Here is a 21,246-nt window from a genome sequence, read left to right as displayed (position 1 = left end):
GAATACTGGAAAGACTGAAAAGCAAAAGGGAGGGGACAGGGAATTCGTAATGTGCCTGAAAAGAGCACTTGGTCATTAAAAATGAGCTAGCAAAGAGATGACAAGAATGAAGCTTGGACCTCGCTAGCCAATACCTTTTCTGAGAATTGCCAACCCTTCGACTATTTTACTAATTTCTATCTGCAAAGTCTGTGGCTCCTGGTTGAAACCTCTGAGTAACAAGGACACTACCTTCAGCCCTGTCAGCAACTCCCTTTTGGACTTCAGTCCTGTTAAAGAATAATCCCCTCACCCCACCTCCCAAACGACTCTGTACAACCAATTCCTTCTTTTTCCTTTCACATGACTTTTGCTTTACCTCTACCTTCTGTTTCCTGTAAAGGATGATCTTTGGTCTGTACTGGAGGGCCTCTCATTTTCTTCCCAGCAGCAGACCAGATCTCATTTTCTACCTACCACTTGGGCCCAGCCCAAGTCTGTTTCCATCAGATATGCCAAAACTTAAGGATCCCTGAAATATATCAGAGCCACAATCTAGTGTGCATATGTGTTAACCCCACAGAGAGGAAAAACTCAATGCTTCCTCAGATGTTCACTTCCACAAGACTCCATGAAGAGTTTGCTACCTTGTCCAAATCTTAAGAAGCCAGTTCTCAGCCCAGAAACTCTCTTTAATGGTGGCCCTGTCAGCAAAACTTGCCACATCTCCAGCCTCCTCCAAGGCAATTAAGAAAGTAGTAAATGCCTGTGTGCAACAGCATGTCATATCAGCCAGCATCCTGGATGCTTCGCATGCAGGGTTCATATCAGGGCATAGCACAATGACTGCTCTAGTGACACTAACATAACTTTCTTATAGGCATGGACCCAGGTAAATTCTCCATGCAGGTCCTGATGGACTTTTTTGCTGCCTTTAGCACAATGGATTGCAATCTACTGCTGATACAACTTTATGACACTGGAGGAATAAATGACCCAGCACTGCAGTAGCTCCAGTCTGAAACTGTTGATGACAATGTGTTTAGCAGAATCCATTGATTTTCATTGGGACCTGACGGGGGCCGCAATGTGAACACTTTCGCTGTGGCCAAGAAATAGTAGTGGCTCCAGTTATTTCTCTCAAGCAGAACTTGGTCAGTGGTAATGGGTAACTGCTCCTCTTCTTCCTCAGGGATCTGTTCCTGCTTCTCGTCAATATCTTGGTGATACTACTGGGAGGGATACTAGACTCCAGGGACTTGGCTTCCAGCAGTATGCCAACAATAGCGAACTATGTATCCTTTCCTAACTGGTGTCACCACTACCACTACTAAAATGTTACTGTCCACTAGAAATCAACCCCACCGTGTGGAGTGGCTCACTTGGCTGGAACCTTGGATGGAGCAAAGCAATGATGTTTGAAAACTTGAAATGCTTGGAAGAACTAGTTGAGATCATGTCCTTCCAATTTGGCAGTCCCCATTTATCTGTGGTGCAAACCTCAGGGTTTTATTTGATTCCACACTGAGTTTGGATGCAGATTTTTACCCCTTGTTTGCTCAGAAATTTACCTCAGTTTGCTGCCTTTTTCCTGGATGATGACTTTGCTGCAGTAATCTATATTTTTGTTACCTCCAATTACTTTTACTTAATCTCCATTAATGGGGGTGATTTGTTTTCCTGTTTAACCTAAGCTGTTTATTTTTTTGTGGGAATTTTGTTTTTGGGAGGTTGTTAAACATCTCCCCTAATAATATAGTTGGTTTAGTAAAAGGTTACCATATATTCCCTGGACTACCATGGGTAAAACAACACTGCTGATGGTGGCAGAAGGCTGAAGAAAACATGTCTTTTTATACTTGACTTTCTATAGTGAGGCTTCTTTCAACAAAGTTTAAAATTATTTGGAAGAAATAACAGATTAGTGATAGAATCTTTTTGGAAGACATGGTTATAAACTTTAACTATGAAGTCCTAAACTTTTACATTTTTATTTCTGTCTATAGATACTGTGGAATAGATAGATACTTGGAATTACTATCCTGAAATATTTTGCACCTTTTTTTTCCATGTATTTCGTTCTCTCTTACATTCTTGCCAACTCATATTTGATTGGATAGAAGATGCTAATCTATATTACTGCATTTTTTTCAAATGTTTTTCTTAAATGAGGATGGCCAATGTGTGACCTGAAGGAGCTGTGCAGACTTGGCAGGCTTTGTTTGCTAGCCAGCCAAGGTATTCAACATTAAATGATGTGCGACTCTCAAGAGGTTGGGTTTGAATAATTATCCCTTTTATTTTAAATGATAAACCCAATATTTGTCCGTTCAGCATTTTTATATTAAGTTCTTGATCTAGAAATTCTTTTTGCTGCATTGGGAGATGGAAAGTGAATAGTATTTCCCATGCAAATTGATGAACACCTGAGTTTCACAGAAGTTAAAAATACTCCATGAACAATCTTCTTTATGGTACTTCATTATATTTCACTTCTGGATATGATCCACCTTTGAAAGTACATTGCCATCCTAAAAGTTAAATAAATAAAGTTAACCTTCCTCAGACTACAAGAAAGGTTCAGCCTTGGTTCAAACTGGAGTTGTTTTTTTATGTTTTAAACTAGTTCACTGAGACCTAGTCAACACTGCTGTTGAAATATTCTTATGTAACCCACTGCTGTGGACAAGTATGCAGTGTCTGTTTTTAATTTACTGCCATTTTCCCCTGTAGTTAAACAGAGCAGAGAAAAAAAAGATAGACCCAGCAGAATAAATAGACTATTTTACCTTTGAAGAGAATTGGAGACTAGTGTTCTGAATTCAGTGGTCAGCCACAATGAAGAGTCAGTAGTTAGAATTCCAAACATTCATTTGTAACAGCAGTGGCATATTATCCAACAAATACAGTTCTTGTTTGTGAATCGCTAATTATTCACTCGTGAATACTTATCTGAGTATTTGCTTTGTAGCTCAGATGGACAGTTTTGATTGCTTATGTGCCTAGTCAATTTAACTATTTTCTGTTCGTCAACAACTACATGTGATTGACCCCCTAAATGGCCTAATGTCTCTGGTCTCTATCAGTCAGCTGATCCTTTTTAAACCAAAAGTAAATGACAAAAAGCAAATAACTATTTGTATTGATTTCTGAATACAGGTCATTATAACAAATATAGGAACTTCCCACATTCATTTGTACAAATGTTAGCAGATAACCAAAAATAGGAAACAAATGTGAGTGCACCAAATACAGAAGTTGAGAGAGCCAGGTAGTATTCACTCAGTTCCAGTGGTCAAAACTTGATTGAATCTAGAATGGAGACTAGAGTATCTTTATTCTTTTTAAAAATAAGATTGATGTGTGCTGATTGCACAAGTAATGGGGATGTCTTTTACCAGTGTTAGGAGGTGTTCTGTAGATAGAAGACTAGAATTGCTAAATTTGTGGCCTTTGAAATGTGAGCCATGCATAGTGATGACAAGAAGGTGAGAAGGAATGATTTAGGTGGACTGTTGAGAAGATCTTTTTTCCCACCTGGCTTATTTAAGTTGGAGCCCCTGTATTTTTTTTTTTTTTAAAGATGCAAGAACACTTGGATCAATTGCTTTTCAGAGAGGTTTAATAAGAGTGCTTCTGAATATCAGACCTTAAATATCTTTTTGCTGGACAACAGTTTTTATGGGCGGGGGGTTGTTTTATTTTGTGGTGTGTTTTTTTTTGTTTTTTTTTATTTGAGTACTTGATAAATTCAAGGGGTGATAATCTCAGCCAAATTAAACTGATAGGAATACTGCAACTTGAAACCATGATTCATCCAAGGTGTCTTCAGGATACTGGAGTATACATAACAATTAGCAGTAAAACCCCAAGTCATTTCTCAATGTAAACCTTTTTAAACAGATAGATTTTATCTTTTTTGAAAAGCACCAAATGAATGGCCCTGCAGGCCAATTACTTTTTATTTAACTGCTTGGTGGGTACAGCATTGGTGTAACATCAGCATCCATCAGTACATCTAAATTCAAGTCATAATACATCTAGGAGCAGGAAAGTATAGTTGTCATACATCTTAGTGTCTGGTTTCTTTAAATGGGAGTGCCAGGTTCCAAGGCAAAGCACGGAAAGGGGAGGAATTCTCAAATTAATGTCACCTGTACAAGGTTAGGTTGGCCACCTTGTACCTATGCCTGTTTAATTCCATGTTCACTATGTATACCACAGGACCCCTCACCTCCTTCAGTAAGTGGGTAGTAATTCAATATTTCTTTCTGCCTTCCCTCTCCCATTCATTTGCAACCTCATGCATTTTTATGCATGTTACCCAAACCCTAAACTGAAGAGGGGAGTTGAAACCTAAACTGAAACTCTGGTGCTCTCAAGTTTTGTAACAGAAAATTTCACAGTTGTTAACATACTTATTTATATTCGCAGTATACCTGTGAAATGAGGTGGCATTGTTCTCATTTTACTAATGAGAAACTGAAATATAAAGATTGACTGAAATAATAAAAAATCCACTCATTTTTGATGCCCAAAACTGATGATACGATGATGAGATACTTAAGGCCCTGCTTTTTTCACAAAACTTCTGCACTGCATATCACTTCATATATTCAAAGAACAGCTCCAGCTGAATCTGTATCTAGCCCAATTGTTGTCATGTTAGGCACCCAGAAAGTGAGAGAATGCACATTGAGGGCCAGATTCAGTTACACTTGTGAGGTGTGTAAGTGGATTTCAGGGCAAGTGTGATTCTGCTCCATCCTAACTGAGTCCTTGGGAAAACTGTTGAGACAAAAATTAGTTGGTTCTCTTTTTTTGTGACATCCTCTTAAGGGTAAGATGGTGGTTGTTACAAAAGTAGATGCACTAATGGATTTTCAGTGACCAGAGTAGGGTAGGATACCATTGTCCTTAGGCACAGCCGAATGTAGGTGGAATAGAATCTTATTCCCAAGCGACCTCCGTGTGAAAAATCTTGGTTATATCAGTTGCCCAGCACCACAGCAGAACAACATGGCAAAGGCAGGTAAAGAATTCAGTTTTTCAGGATGCAGACAACTGAATGACACCATGCAAGCATATTTTTCTCTTCCTGCAGTCTTCTCCTTTGTTCACTATACATCTTCCCTCTTCTGCAGCAAATGAGGTGGCACAACTCCATTCGGTAAATATCTGATTAATCCCAGAGCATTCTCTGGCCAGTTACTGATAAAATTATGTTTTGTCATTTAGGTTAGGATCTTTCTCTTCCCGTTTCAGTTGGTACTGGAATAACGATGAACCGTGCTCTTAGCTATTGAGAGAAGGAAAAACGCCTGGCAGACTCTCCTAAGTTAATCAAGGAGCAAAACAGCTGGGCCCTGAATCGGAAGGGAGATATCATAGTATCTTGCATACTACACACATCTTTTCCCCAAAATTCAGCTGCTGGAAAATGGGATACACCTAAGTAAGGAAATATAATAATAGCAGTTTCTGACTGCTGGGGAAAGGTTTAAGTAATGCTGTAGTACTGCATCTGGGGCTACCTAGCTATTGGCTAGGTAGCTGTGGACACTTTCTCCCCTTTCCCTCTCCTCAGTGGGGTCTCAATGGTAGACTAGCATTGCTTATGGGATTGACTGAAATGATGACACTAGAATAAGATGCACACCAAATTGCTAAATCAGTCAGAACAGAGTGCAGAAATTGGGCTAGAAATCTAGCAAATGGAAGTCGTAGTGGCAGTCAGAGTCTCTGGATCTTTAAGTCCTCAAGCTTGACCAAAGACCCTGATCCATTAATCTTTGCCTGTTGACTGAAGTGTGCTTGGTGCAGCTGGAATGTTTAATGAATTTCATTGCCAAGCTCTAAGAAGCCTCTCATGTGCATTTGAAAATTGCAATTTTAACGTGTCCACATATGAGCTCATTCTTCACAGCAAGTTGAACTCTCTGCCAGATTTCAAATTCCTACCCCAAAAGATGGGTGTGCTAAGATTTTTTCAGTTACACCAGCATTAGGAAAATAATTAGCAATGAGCAAAGCAACATATATTTCTGTAACAGATTCTTAGAAGCAGCTGAGTTAATAATAGTGGTACATGCAAAATTTCAACCTAAAGATTTTGGAAGTTATAAATAACTAAAAGCAGTATCTTTTAATAGATAATATAAAGTAGCCTTAACTATAGATGTAGCTGCTCTCCTTATAACTAGTATATCATTTTTGTTATCTTTTATAATGTAGCTTTCTAAGAAAAAAATACTTTAATTTGTATATGACAAATTTCTGCTTTTCTGCTTTTTTTTCTTTTCTTCATATTTACTTAACTCATATTTTTGGCCTTCATTAGCCAAACATCAATACCTCTCCTGTTCCTATCTCAATACTTGAAAGAAGGTCTAAAGCTGGATTCAAAGGTTCTATGCTATCTGTATTACTGTTCTCCATTCACCAACTATTGTACATCTTTTTTCACAGATCTGGCAAATTGATATTTTTCTTGATTTAAGTACGTTAGAGAAAAATATATTTGCTTTAACCCAGTCTTCAGTTGTGACTGCTTACATGAGTGTTACATGACAGGAACACAAACAGAAATCTCAATCTGGAAACCACTGTTAATTTTTAAGGGATCAGTAGAGAAATACTTATCATAGGCTGTATTTTCTCACATACAGATTTAATACATACCATATTTCACAGTGTATAAGTCGAGTTTTGAAGTCCAGTTTTTAACTCTTAAAATTCAACCTCCACTTACACACCATATCACTGTCCCCTGTGAGCACTGCTGGGCTCAGCGCTTGGCTGGTGCAGGACAAGATGTGCCACTCGCAGGGGATGGGGATGGGCCAGCTGAGTGCTGAGCCTGGCACTGTCTGCTGCGAGTGGTGCTGCTGAGCAGAGCCCATTCTGCTCAGCAGCACCACTGTCCCCTGTGAGGAGTGCTGGGCTTTGTGCTCAGCTGGCATGGCCCAGGCCAAACTGTTTGCTGGGGATCAAGGTATGCCAGCCAAGCACTGAGCCTGGTGCCGCTCAGGGGATGTGGCCGGGCTCAGCTGGTGCAGTCCCATTCCCTGTGAGTGGTACTGCCTGGGTTGCACCAGTCGAGTGCCAAGCCCAGCCCCATCCCCTGCAAGTGGCACTGCTGAGCACTGAGCCCAGCTGCAGCAGCCAAGTGCCAAGCCTGGCGCCGCTTGTAGGGGCTGGGGCTGGGGCTGGGCTCGGTGCTTCGCAGCACCGTTCACAGCAGACAGAGCCAGGCTCTGAGCTCAGCTGGTGCAGCTCCATCTCTTGAAAGTGGTTCCATGCTTGGTGTTCGGTTGGCGTGGCCCAGGCAACATCACTCTCAGGGGCTGTGCCAGCCGAGCTTCAAGCCCATCCCCGTCCCCTGCAATCAGTGCTGTGGCATGTGTCCACTCCCCATGTGCCCAGCTTGCAGTGAGGGCCTGCAGGGGCTGGTGTAAGTCAGGCTGTAGCCTTAAGAACAATGAGCCATTAAGTCAATTGACTGTCTCTGCTGTCTGAACAGTATTACCACAGTTTAGAGCAGGAATCAAACCAGGATACTTCTAACTCCAGGCAGGAAATCAGTTTTCCTGCTGAATACATGCACACCAGCTTTGGGGGGCAGATTTCAGGGGAGATTTCAGATTTCTGTTGTACGTGAGAAAATATGGTAACATTTCATTTTTGTATGGCAGCTCTTTTTCTTGCATGTCCTAATATTCTAGAATCTCATAATTTTATTATCAGTCTCAGGATAATGGACATTTTGGGGGTGTTTTTATTAGAGCAGTTCCCAGACAGTTGCTGTAATTAAAATGGCTCACTGTCGCATGTATTAAGTCCTTGTACATTTAAAAATGGCTGTGGGATGCTTCATCTAAATGTCATTTGACAAGGTTTAGATAAAATGCTCCTGTGGCCATTTTAAAATGTGTGGGGGCTTAATGTACACGACAGGGAGGCGATGCTGAAGCATTCTAATTAGAATGCGGAGCAGACTCAATCCAGTGCTTTCTAACTGGAACACAAACAAGCATATGTATAGGCAGGCTTTTTTCTTAATGCACTAATTGCTAGAATACAAGGATCTGAAGAAAATTCTAATTTTTCATTAGAAATTTTTTCTTCTAGTTCTCAGGGTGGAAAAGAAAAAAATTGTAAACCTGAGGCAAGTTGCCTCTGATGAGACAAACTGGAAGGCAAATAAAAATAATCCAAAAAATTGTTTAAAAATTTCATAATTTCTCTTTTTTTTTTGTGAATGCTTCAGATTATCACTGTTGATAATCTTTTTCTATCAATCTTTGCTTACTTTATAATTTTTCAGGTGATAATTTTTGGAGTGGAATGATGATGCTGGTTTCAGAATATTCCATTTTGTATTTTAAATTATTAAATGTGCCATATTGGTTTCAGTCCTAAGATCTAAAAAGTGAAGTTTCAGATACCAGTTTCTAATGAGACGTAATAGATGCCAGTGAATCATGAGGTATATGACGTAGTTCTATTTTTATCTGTGTTCTCCATACTACAAGATGAACAGCAGATGTGATGTTTGGGTACAATTGTAACTGTACACCATAATGCTAGTATATATTTAGAAGGTGTAATAATTGGATAACTTTTTAACTCTGTGTTGAAGTTTACTGTATGGGGGGGGTGCTTATACAGAATTATAGGTATAAGGGATGGAAAATTATTTGCCATTTTTACCAGTCCTAATGTTTTGCTTGTATATTATTTCTTTTGCAAAATATCCAGTGTATATTATCATGGATATGAGTAAGAATTGGGGATGTAGTTTCATAAAGAGGGACCTACTTAATTTGCAGAAATCAACAAAAATAAAAACTTAATACAAATAAAAAGCTGGCTCCCCATTAGGAGCCAACGGTCCTTGTTGCCAGGAGGAGAAGGTGCTGGCAGGCAGTGTGGCACAAAGGGCAGCAGACAATATGGTGGTTGCCCCCTCATCCCAGGGCCTCTCCGCCAATCAGCACCAAAGGGTGGGGAGGCATGGCATGAAGGGCAGTCAGCAACCAAGATGGTGGCTTCCCCCTTGTCCCTCTTCCTACCCGTGCATCTGTGCCAGTCGGTGCCAAGGGACGGATTGCTGCAAAATTCCTGTGGAACTGGCTCTGTACGTTGCAACCAGGCCATGAAAAACCATTTGTTTAGCCACAATTGAGGTAGGTTCATAAAGAAGTCTTGGACTAATATTTTCAAATTTGATTGCCTAAAATATGCATCTGAAATCCACGTTTGGCCAACTAAATAAGTGATCTTATTTTTGGTGCATTTTTTTCAACCCCACGGCGCCCTTAAAAGGATCTTATGGCATCCCCAGGGTTCTGTAGCACCCTGCTTTAGAATCACTAGACTAGGCTGTTTCTGGGGATACACATTACTTTCTATGTAAGAGGCTCCCAAGTTGATGGCTCTGTAATTATACCTGCTTTTGTTCCACGAGTCCAGATTGCTCTGCTGTGCTTGCTGTACGGCTGCAGTTCATTCCTATTTAACTTTCAGCTAGTCAGAAGGTCTGTTAACTAAAATAGTGATTTTTTTTTTTTTAACCAGTATCATGAGATCCGTTGAAGGGTGCTGTATTAACACCGTTGGGGGTGGAAACACCTACACACAATTCACAGGATAAACTCGGGAGATTTTGAGTTGGAATCCATAGTATTAAAACCACTTCTGACTTGTTGTAGTTTAAGTTCTTTGCAGAAAAAAAATTGCTTGATGATATTTCCATAGTCAAAGGAGGAGTGAAAGCTAAGTGCAGGCATTGTCCAGATCTGCTTGGGTGAGGGGGAGAAGTGGAGAGGTTGCCAGATGTTGAGGGATTTCTGTGTGGCTTGCCTCCCCCTCACCCCAAATGAACCTGGCACTCTGAAGTGCAGGGTCTCTGTCAGGGAGGTGCATTGACAATATGAGTTTCCAGGCAGGGATTGAAAAGCTGTGGAGATTGGGGGAAGAGAGGGGAGCTAAGGCATGCAGCCCCTTGGGAACCACATGTAGGGAGCTACACATGCTCCCCAGTACTGGAAGACATTGGGTACTCTACCATCCCCGGTGCAATTCCTAAATGGTGAAGGAGGGTTTTATTTTGGACCCTTAGCAGTGTACATAAAGACGTTTACTGCGGAGTAGACTAATTAACTTTGCACTTAATGTCTTGGTGTCTACATGTGCAGGGCTATTAGGCTGGAGTAATCAATAAGCCAGGTAGTACCAGAAAATACAAACTTTCCTCCTGTGGAGGTTTTTACTCTGCAGCACATGTGTATATGCTGACCCGGCTGGTTGGGGCATGAGGATATTTCAGTGCAGGGGCTGCTTGCCAGCTAGCTTCATGCTGGAGTTCTTGCGTGATCCAGTCAGCCCTTCAGCAGCACTTGAGCCAGGTTGGAGCAGCACTTCCTGCCGGTGGGGGCTGCTCTGACCTGCTTCAGTGTGCTGCGGTCCCAGGTGCACGTATAAGCACAGTGCCCCCCCGGAGTTTATTGCTCTGAATTAATTGCACGTGTAGACATGCCCAAGGACACTTCTGTCCAGGGATGGTTGTGAACCAGTTTCCAATTGGTGACATCCTTGGAATACTACAAGTGTTATGCCTGTCTTCACCCTTAGTTCATACTTCGGTTCTAAGAGCTGAGGTGCATTAACTTAATAGTTTATAGATCTGTATCTGGGGAAGAGATCTTTATTGCAATTCTGGTTTTGAGCCAATAGTACCATAGAAAACTTGAAATGGAATTCCCAGTTGGTGTTGGTCAACATCTCGTGAGAGAACTTTAGTTTAATAGATTTCATACACTTCATAGACATTAGGGCTGGAAAGGACCTCAGAAGATCATCGAGTCCAGCTCCCTGCCCAAGAGGCAGGAGACAGTCAGCTGGGGTCATAGGATCCCAGTAAGATAAGCATCCAAATTTCACTTGAAGGCATTCAATGTAGGTGCATGAACCACCTCTGGTGGCAGGCTATTCCAGACCTTGGGGGCTTGGACAGTGAAGAAATTCTTCCTTATGTTCAGCTTGAAACAGTCTTGCTGAAGTTTATAACCATTCGACCTTGTCATCCCTTGGGGCACTCTGGTGAACAACTGTCCCCCCAGATCCTGGTGAACACCCCTGATAAACTTATGGGTGGCCATCAGATCACCCCTGAGCCTGTGCTTTTTCAGGCTAGAGTCCCATAACTCTCAGCCTGTCATCGTAAGGTCTGTTTTCCTGACCTCTGATCATTGCATGGCTCTTCTCTACACTCTCTCAAGCTTCTCCACATAGTTTTTGAATTGAGGAGCCCAAAACTGGACGCAGTACTCCAGCTGCGGCCTCACCAAGGCCAAGTACAAGGGGAGAATGACGTTCCGGGATTTGCTTGAGAAGCATCTATGGATGCAAGCCAGCATTTTGCTTGGTTTACTGGCTGCAGCATCACATTCAAGGCTCATGTTCATCTTGTGGTCAATTGTGACTCCCAAGTCCCTTTCATCCATAGCGCTAACCAGCGTAGCACTGCCGAGCCTATAAGGATGCTGCAGGTTTTTCCTTCCAAGGTGGAGAACCTTGCATTTTTCAGTGTTTAAACACCATCAGGTTCTCATCTGCCCATTTCTTGAGCCTGTCAAGGTCTTCCTGGTTTGCCTTCCTGTCCTCAGGTGTGGATGCTTTACCCCAGAGTTTGGTATCATCGGCGAAGTTGGCCAGTGTGCTTCTGACTCCAATGTCCACATCATTAATGAAGATTTTGAACAATACAGAGCCTTGGGGGACCCCACTGGTCACAGGGCACTGTGATGATTGACTTCCGTCAACCACCACCCTCTGGGTCCGACCGCAGAGTCAATTCCCCAGCCAGCGGATTGTGATGGATCCAAGGCCGCAGTTGGCCAGTTTTGCCAAGAGGTGATCATGGGATACCAGATTGAAGGCTTTTTTGAAGTCAAGATATATGACGTCAATCTCCTTTTCCTTGTCCAGGTGATAAGTCACCTGGTTGTAGAAGGAGATAAGACTGATCAAGCAAGATCTACCCACAGCAAACCCATGCTGGCTATCCCTCAGGAAGCTGACGTTGGTCAGTCTGTTGAGAATGGCCTTTAATAATAATCTTTTCTAAGATCTTCCCTGGGATAGAGGTCAGGCTGATGGGCCTTTAGTTTGCCAGATCCACTTTCTTCCCTTTCTTGAAGATAGGCACCACATTGGCCTTTTTCCAATTTTCAGGCACTTCACCACAGCACCAGGAGTTCTCGAAGATCTGTGCCAGGGGCCAAGCTATGATGCTAGCAGCTCCTTGAGTAACCTGGGGTGTAGATTGTCAGGGCCAGCTGACTTGAAGGTGTCCAGCCTCTCAAGGTGTTCCTTCACATGATCAGCATTGATAGAAGGCAGGGAATCTCCCTCACCCAGGCCCCCCTCTCCCGTAGTGGGCAGGGGCGTCCTGTGGGACTGATGAAAGACCGATGCAAAGTACCCATTTAATAGGCTGGCTTTTTCCCGGGCGTCGGTTGTCAGTTGTCCCATCTGGTTTAGCAGAGGTCCAGTGTTGCCCTTGCTTTTCCTCCAGCTCCCCACATATTTAAAAAAGGACTTTTTATTGTCCTTGATACTTGTAGCGAGTTGGAGTTCCGTCGCAGCCTTGGCTTTCCTGGCTCGCTTCCTGCAGGACCAGACCATTGCGGAATATTCCTCCTTGGAGGTGGATCCCGTCCTCCATCCTTTGTAGGTCTTTCTTTTTTGCCTCAGGAGGTCCGCTAGTTCCCTGGAGAGCCGGGGGGCTGCTGTGCCCTTTTGCTGCCTTTCCTCCGAGACAGAATAGCATTAGCTTGTGCGTCAAGGATCGCTCCCTTGAGGAGCAACCACTCTTCCTGAGCTCCCCTCCCCTTGGGGTCATGGTCCCTTAGGGCCTCACCAACAAGCCTCCTGACCTTGTCAAAGTCAGCTTTCCTGAAGTCAAGGACTTCTGTATTGCTGACTGACTTGCCAGCTTTATGGCTGATGGTGAAGGTGATCAGCTCGTGGTCACTGTCACCCAGCTTCCCTTCAATCGTTAGGTCGCTGATTAGGTCGTCCCTGGTTGCCAGTACCAGGTTGAGCAGTGCTTTACCTCTCGTTGGCCCGAGTTCTTAGAGTCAGAAAATATCACATAGATGAAAATATAGCTTTTAAAAAAACATAGACACAAACTGAAGCAATGCTCTTGTTTTACTTAACGTATTACTTTTAAATAAGTAGAAAGGAGAATGTGTTGTGGTAGGATGAGTGTCTTTCCCTCAAGGGAAAATACGGATATTTACAGGCACATTCAAAATATTTACAGAATGTGCTACTTTTCCATTTAAGGTTAATGTTACAGCTTTTCCGAATGCTATATTTTTTATTTTTGTGAAACAATTTTAGCTTGTTTACCTTATTTCATAACACCACTTTTTAGAAGGCTTTGGCACCATTTATTTTTTCCTAACTATGCCAAATGCTTGATAGGTTATTATACCCTTTGTGTAGTAGGGAATTATGTGCAGCAGCATCTGAATATATTTTTAAGGAATATATTCTAAAACTCTCTCCTATTCTGTAATGTTAGCACATTGATTAAGTTCAAATTGTAATAGTTTAAGTGTTTGAGAATCACCAATTTATACATAAGATAAACAACCAGGGTGCTGTGAGATCCTTTCAAAAGTACTGTGGTGTGCTAGGCAAAGTTAGCACTTAGGAGTACAAACATTTACCTGACAAACTGAGAGATTTAAAATAGGAATCCATCATGTTGAAACTATTCTGACCTGTTGTGGTCTTTTTGAGTTCTTTGCAATTCCTCTATATTATTTTTCTGTAGTCAAAAAGCAAGTGAAAACTAAAAGCTGGCATTTTTCCTGGGGTATTTCAAGTCTCAAAGAGGGGTGCCTCAAGTTTAAAAAGTTGAGGACCAGTGGTATAAATGCTGATTTTAGGATTGACTCTTAGGAATAAAACTTGAAAGATTTCAAGTGAAAAATAATAGGAAAACAAATAAGAAGTATTTTCTATATGTTTAATTTAGTAAATTAATAATTTCCGTTGGGGGTTTATATTATGTCCATCACTATAGTTTTATATTGCCTCTGTTACATGTTGAAGCAAAAGCAGTAATGGAAGTCTAATCAACCTTGTGCATTCTCTCACTTTTCTCTTTCTGGGATCAGGACTAGAAGGATATACTAGTTAAGGGTATAACAGTTTTGTTTATTTTTTGTGTGTTGCTTTATTCCTTTAATTTTATTTCATTCACTTCGATTTATTTTGAGAGGGTTTAGATGTAGAAGGGGATGTTGGCATTGAGTGTTGCTCTTACAATGGAAAGCCTTTTCTTTTTTTAAGAGGAAGTTTTCCAGTATTACCTAGGATGGCTAAAATCTGGGGCACCCGATTACTTCCTGAAGTTTTGTTTCGCAGCTGGGTCCCTCAAACAAGAGTTCTTTGTCCCCAGCGAACATAGCATATAAAAATAGCAACAGCATTGCACTTACCTGAATGGATTTACAGGAAAGAATATTAGACTGTTTTTCTGAGTAGAGCTTGATGAAAAGAGAAGTATTCATCTCAGACTTGTCTCCTTCCTTTATTCACTAAGGAATGTTTTGATGATGATACTAGTTTTTGGAGTAACTCCAGTAGATATCCATTTAGGAAGAGATTTTCCTTTGCTGTAGGTGCTGGTGAGCTATAAGCAGATCTGGGGTCTCCTGATGTGCAATATATGGCTTATGGCAAAATGATCCAGTGATACATGAATCCTAAGTAGAAAAAGTAGAGACATATAAGTTGTGCATATTTTTATCTTTTTAACTTAATGGAACAACAGAATTCAGTTTATGCAGCAGTTGCTATGTTATAGTGATTATACCTTTTTAGATCTGGGAAGTCAGTAGCTGTTTAGAATGTGCACATAAATAAAGAAAGAACATCTATAAAAAGTCAAGGAGTGGGATTGTTTTTTTTTTTTGAACTATTCAAAACTCATAAAGAATTTAATTAATCCATCAGGGCTGGCAGAAGGAACTAAACCTGAGTTTACATAAAGTAAAGCAAAGTCATTTTAATGGGTGTGGATAATATTCCAAGCCAGAATCCACCTTCCTTCCTTGACTGCCCAAAATAATCCTCCTTAAAACATGTTTTGCCCATTCTCAAGGCCTCTAAAGTTTTCTTCAACCTTTAATTTGGGTCATTCTTAATAAAGCAAATAAAACGATTTTATTCATTCTCTTCCCTGTCATCTCTCTGTAATAACGAACCTCTCATTTTCTTGAAGGTACCGAGAATTAATGCCCAGCTTCTACATTTAACTCTTCTTCTCTGTGGGTGCATCTACATGTGTTATTAATGTGATTAAATAAACTCTGGTGTAGTTCACACCAGTTTATTGCTCCCAGGTGCTGCATTTATACATGTGGGTCAGCTGGCAGGGGTTCTGTGGGGTAAGCCTGCTAGCTTGGAGCTGCTCTGGCCTGGTTATGTGTTCTGGCCAGGCTCAGCATCTGTACTAAAGCACCCTCATGTCCCAGCTGCCCCGTCAGCATCTATATATGCATTGTGGTGCATTAAATAATGCTGTTGCAGGATAGTATTTGTTTACATGTACTAACCTACAGTGACATTTATTACTTTACTGTAGCTTCATAGGGCTGCACATATAGATACTGAGACTTTACTGCAGAGCTAATTGGGCAACTGCAGTAAACATCTAATGTAGATGCACCCTGTAAATCCTGCATTGTTGATGATGTCTTTCAGCTGAGGACTAGACAGAATTCCTAGAGGAATATTGTTGAAGAAAGACAACTCCAATTTATGATGGCTGTGTTTGTTGCTGGCATCTTTTGTTGATCTGGGAAGTGCAAGTTTGGAATGGCATATTGAACATGGATCTCCAAGTGTATACAGTAGAGCATTTTATTTTTGTCAGCTATTACTTTTGTATAAAACCTGATTGCAAGTTGTGAGAACAACCTGTTCTCTTAAACTGCATTAAACTAATTCCTAAAATCTACTACAGATTACTTTAATTTTTATTATTTTATGAAACCATGCAGAGGCACTTATTCTCAATGTACAGATGGTAAGGGGACAGGTCAACTCCTAAGCAATTGACCTCAAGGTAGGTCAATGCTGAGTGTTTTTGAAAACCCCTATCCCACTTTATTTAAATATGATTACATGTTTATCAGCAAACCAAACATCTTGTTAGGTTTGTTTTGCTTTAGTTGGCTTAGTAGGATTAATTCTAATCTCACAGACACACAAATAGTTTCAAAAGTTGGGTATAAAAATGACCTAAAACTCCAGATATTTTATGGGAGAGGAAACAGGTTCATATGACTCCAAGAGCTGGGGCTTTATTGAAACATCAAATAGTGTGATATTTACGACAGTGTTGACAGTGCTGATGGTATAACTATAGCTTGAGTTCAAAACTTCATGGAAGGTATGTAGTTCAAAGTACTTTGCTGTGCATTGGGATATGAACTGTACTGAACAATGGTATTTTGTGATTACCACCGTTGCTTCAATTGTCACCTGTGCCACCTCCCTCAAACCCTGAGAGTAGTGCAAGCCTGGGAGGTTGCTTGTTTGTATACATTGTGCTCTGGTTATGTGCAAATTTGAGTTGCTTGTTCTCCTTTCCTTGTTGCAACACTCACAGTTTCTTATAATAGCTTATCTAGTCTCCAAGACATGCTCTCTATTAAAATGTCACATAACCAATTGTACATAAGATGTACTGTACCAACACAAAAATGTGATCAATATTAACTTTATTTATAATACTTCAATGCAGTATAAATTATGTATCTGAAATAGTTGTCTTGCAATGAACAAAAGTTTAAGCAAGTAAATACCCAATTGCTTCAAAGAAAGATTGCAAATCAACTTTGAAGTTTCCTAACAAAGAGAAGCATTTTGAAGTAATCAGATTTAGTTTGGGGTCAAATTAAATGAACTATCTCCCCTCAGAAGGATACACTAGACATATTTTTATGTGGTGTACTTTGAAGTTTGAAAAATTTTCCATTGAAACTGTAAATGTGCAATTTTACATTAAATGCGATATAGTTAAATACTTAAAATCTGTTGTTATTGGCTAATACCTATGCCTTTTCTTGGGTTTATAAAACAGAAACTTAAGTATGGTCCACCTTCTTACAGAGATATTATCAAAGTTGGTATTAGCTTATGGGAACCCTTGCTCCATGCCTTCAAAGTATAGTTCATGTCAATGATAGAAGAGGTTTAGCTTAAGTTTGGATACGGAGGCCATAGCAACACATTTAATGGATAAATTGGCTTATCATGAAGAATGGGAAGCCAGAAGGAAATATTGGCTGGTATTGCTCCATACCCATATGTCCTGTCTCACAAGAATGCTGCTACAGCTTTGGGATTCCCCAATGGTATCAGGATATATGGTAAGTAATACTTGCCAGTTTGTGACAACACTTGACCCTCAGTTGAAATACAAGGTCCTGCATTTCTGGCTACCTGATAAATTAAATGTAATTGTAAAATGTTAGGATAGTGTACAGCAGTTGAGATGAGACTTCTCTTGGGGGGTGCTAGGATCATCCATGAAACTATAGGCAATGAAAAAACAGTTGTAACTTGACACTATGATATCATTGAAATACATTTAAATTCCAGTGTTAAAACTGAGTTCTCATTGGCAGCAGTGTTGAGCAACACATGCCACTGAACAGGTTTTTTCTTTCTAGGACAAAAAGGGAAGAAGTAAAATTCAGTGAGGTTTTGTTTAGCATTTATTGCTGACATTGTCAGTACAAATTTAAGTGATCCTATGATTCACTTCTTTCTGTTTGTTCATGTCATACCATTATCACCTTTCCTGCCAGTTGTTAATATATTCATCTTAGCATTATCTTTTTTTCCACATGAAAAAGACTTCAATATAGAATTAGGGCTGACCAAATACATTTCATAACAGTCTACAATGAACTAAATAGTGCACAGTCTAGGTTCACATTCATACCACAATGCTTAGCTGCACTTCTTCAATATGCACGTCCAGAACTAAATGAAAATAACTGAACCATGTCCTCAGTAGCAGGTTGAAGAAGAATTTGACACATGATTAAACAATGGCAAGCAGGAAATTCAGAGAGAAATCAAAAAGTTATTGCATATGGTTTTGATCTTGCGACCTTTTCACACCATTTTAACTAGTTTTGCTCTTGTCTGAATGTCCCATTGTACTTTTGGAATAGCCAAAAATATCTTAAGCTGCCCCAGATGGATAAATGAATATTTCCTCCCACAGCTGGATCAATTGAACCCACTGCCTTCCATGAAAGAACTCCTGATTCTACACTGTTATATGTATGTGAAGAGTCTCAGGGCCCTATATCTTTAACTCACTTCGGTGTTGAATAATACTGGCACTGTATGTAGTATCTAAAAGAATAATTTAAAAAACCCAGGAATTCCTGACTATATAACAGGGCTGATTATCTTGTTAAATAAATATTTTGTATGCAATAAGCCAACTTGGTTTGTATGTAATTGTTATAATGGACCATAAGCTGAATATGAACTGGCAGTGTGCTCTTGTTGTAAAAGAACCCAGCAGCCGACTGTGTTGTATTAACAGGAATATTGTTTGCAAATCAAGGAAGTGATTTTTCTGCTCTGTTTGGCACCGGCGAGGCCTTACCTGGAGTACTATTTCCAATTTTGGGTGCTACACTTAGATGTGAACAGATTCCAGAGTCCAGTGGAGAGCAACAGAAATGATTAGAGGCCTGGTGTCCAGAAGTATAACACATAAGAAAAGGCTGAAAGAACAAGGGTTATTTATTGACCGAGTCAGGAGAAGACTAGTGAGGTGGGATTTGATAAGTCTTCAAATACCCGAAAGGCAATTTCTGGTTATGGGTTTGGTTAAATACTGGAACAGGCTGCCTAGAGGGAATCTCCATTCCCAGAAATTTTCCAGAGCAGGGTAGACAAACACCTGGCTGGGATGTTTTATTCAGGGTTGATCCTACCCAGGGTTTGAATTATACTCAGACTAATAGGAAGGGGAGAGGAGGAGTCTGCAGCAGTGGCAGCTGGAAAGAGCTGCCACTGCCTGAGCTGCCTGAGAAAGGGATGGGGAAGGCCGGTGACTTATGGGGGGGCTCTCATCTCTTATGGGGGAGTTCAGCCCCCCTGAGTTCCCCCATATTTCAATCTCTGATCTTACCTTGAGCCAGGGATAGACTTAGTCTCATGAGGGCCCTTTCAGCTTTACTTTCTTGTGATCCTGTGACCCTAATTTGCTTACTATATCTCTCTTTAAAAAATCCTCTTTTGGAGCAGGAGATAATGAAAGCCCAGAAAATGAAGGGTGTTTAACTCCAAACAGAAAGTAAAACTCCTCTTTTACCAATGATAGCAGCAATAATGAATATATAGTGGTGAATGAATAATGGCCACTTGCAAGGCAGGTGTTTTGTTTTACTCCAAATTAGAACCATTCTAAGTATCAGACTGAATTTTTGCTGTTTCATACATCAACACATAACATGCTGGTGATGGAAAACAAATATGAGTTATAGAATATTATTTGTGTAATGATGAATTGTGAATCTGAAAATAGAACTGTATTAATAAACTATGTTATGCATCATCACCCATGTCATATTGTAAAATGTATTATCTATGTGATGCATTAATCCATTGTCTAAATTCTCTCATCAGGACTGTGATTTTGATTTCACAGCCTTGTGCTTGTGTGCACACACTGTTCACACAGGCACAAAACCCACAGTTCAAATTTTGAGAAGTTCTGTGAATGATTTATATGTAGACCCATTGTCATATTTTCTAAACTTCTCTTGTTATATGCCATTTGTGCTCAAATGTGGTGTTGAAGTGTTGCACACATTTGTAATACATCAAAACAGCCTGTTTTCTGTGACTGAAGGTGAATTCTGCAGCAAACATGGAATTCACTGTAAGCTGCAAAAGGGCTCAATGAATGAGCTCAAAGTTTGGGACCATGATACTGTACCATGTCAGTGATGTTGACACTGCTCAGTCTCTAAAAGTAAGGCCCTCACTTCAAAATGATTTTGGCTGTGGGTACAAAGGATTTTTGTGCCTACATTCTATGATTTTTGAAGCAAATCAATGAAGGGATGATGTCATAGGCTAGGGCAGGCTCTTGAGATCTTTGGGTTTAATGGCATGGAGTTCAGGGAGTAAATGTGACATACTTTTCACCCAGATTCAGTATGGAAAAAAGACCCATTTCCTGGAATTCACTATTGCAATACACAACCCTGTTAAAGTTCCCTCTATGGCACAGTCACCAGGCTGCTGTGTTTTATACCTCACCTAATGGACCTACATGCTTTAGGCTTTGTGTATTTTAGTATGTTTCAGCTTCTGTGGCACAATTCTTTGGTACAGTTTCTAGTCTCAGAAGTGGGACCCCATTACCCAGCTGAGTGAGGTTTCCAGAACCAGTGTTGAGCCCCTTAAATCCCTCTGAGGGCTAGACATGCCCTATGCCAGAGTCCCAGCTTTGGGCTTACACTTACTTTTCCAGGGACATGTAATAGTGAAAGCAGAAACACAGACAGGTTTGTACAGTTTTCAAAACACTCAATCCTTACTTAGCTGGAGGAAATAGACAGCATAACTTTACAGGGTCTTGTGGGATTTTATTTTACATATTGTGAAAGAAAATGAAAATCTTGATTTTTTTATTTTTTTGATTTTTTTGATTTTTAATTTTTTTTTATTTTAACACTTTTTTTGTTTCAGATGTTGCATTTGTGGATATGAGTGATATTTCCAAGCAGCCATCACTCTTCTACCATCTTGGAGTGCGTGAAAGTTTTGACATGGCCAATAATGTTATACTCTACCATGACACTGATGCAGACACAGCTCAGTCTCTAAAAGTAAGGCTGTCACTTCAAATGCACTTCAATGCAAAAGTATCTTTTAATACTCACGTTGACTCTTGAATAAAATGGGTGCATTCATGACATATAGGTATGTTCATAGGGTTAAGTCCATAATATGGTAATGATTTTTTTCATGTTGCTAGATGTGAAAACAAGCCTGTAGTTTTTGATTGTCCTTACTTCTGTCTCAAAGTTATTTTTTCTCCCTATCTATTATAAAGGAGCAGCAGGCCTCTCAGGGAGGGAGGGGGAACTTGATGAGGAGGCAGTGCCCACTTTGCCTTAATGGTTTTTGATTACC

General features: G+C 40.4%; 1 protein-coding gene across 1 annotated transcript in view; it reads left to right on the top strand.

Moving 5' to 3' along the window:
• MAP3K15 (mitogen-activated protein kinase kinase kinase 15) overlaps nt 1-21,246 on the top strand; it is a 180,963-nt gene that overhangs the window by 12,734 nt on the left and 146,983 nt on the right. The window contains exon 2 of the mRNA XM_019524659.1: nt 20,800-20,939. Coding sequence (XP_019380204.1) covers nt 20,817-20,939 — 123 coding nt within the window. The 5' untranslated portion in view covers nt 20,800-20,816. The remainder of the gene's footprint in view (nt 1-20,799; nt 20,940-21,246) is intronic.

The sequence above is a fragment of the Gavialis gangeticus genome, unplaced genomic scaffold (genome assembly GCF_001723915.1).
Source record: "Gavialis gangeticus isolate Ggan-Ray unplaced genomic scaffold, GavGan_comp1, whole genome shotgun sequence".
NCBI lineage: Eukaryota > Metazoa > Chordata > Crocodylia > Gavialidae > Gavialis > Gavialis gangeticus.
This window is presented reverse-complemented; position numbering and strand designations above follow the sequence as displayed.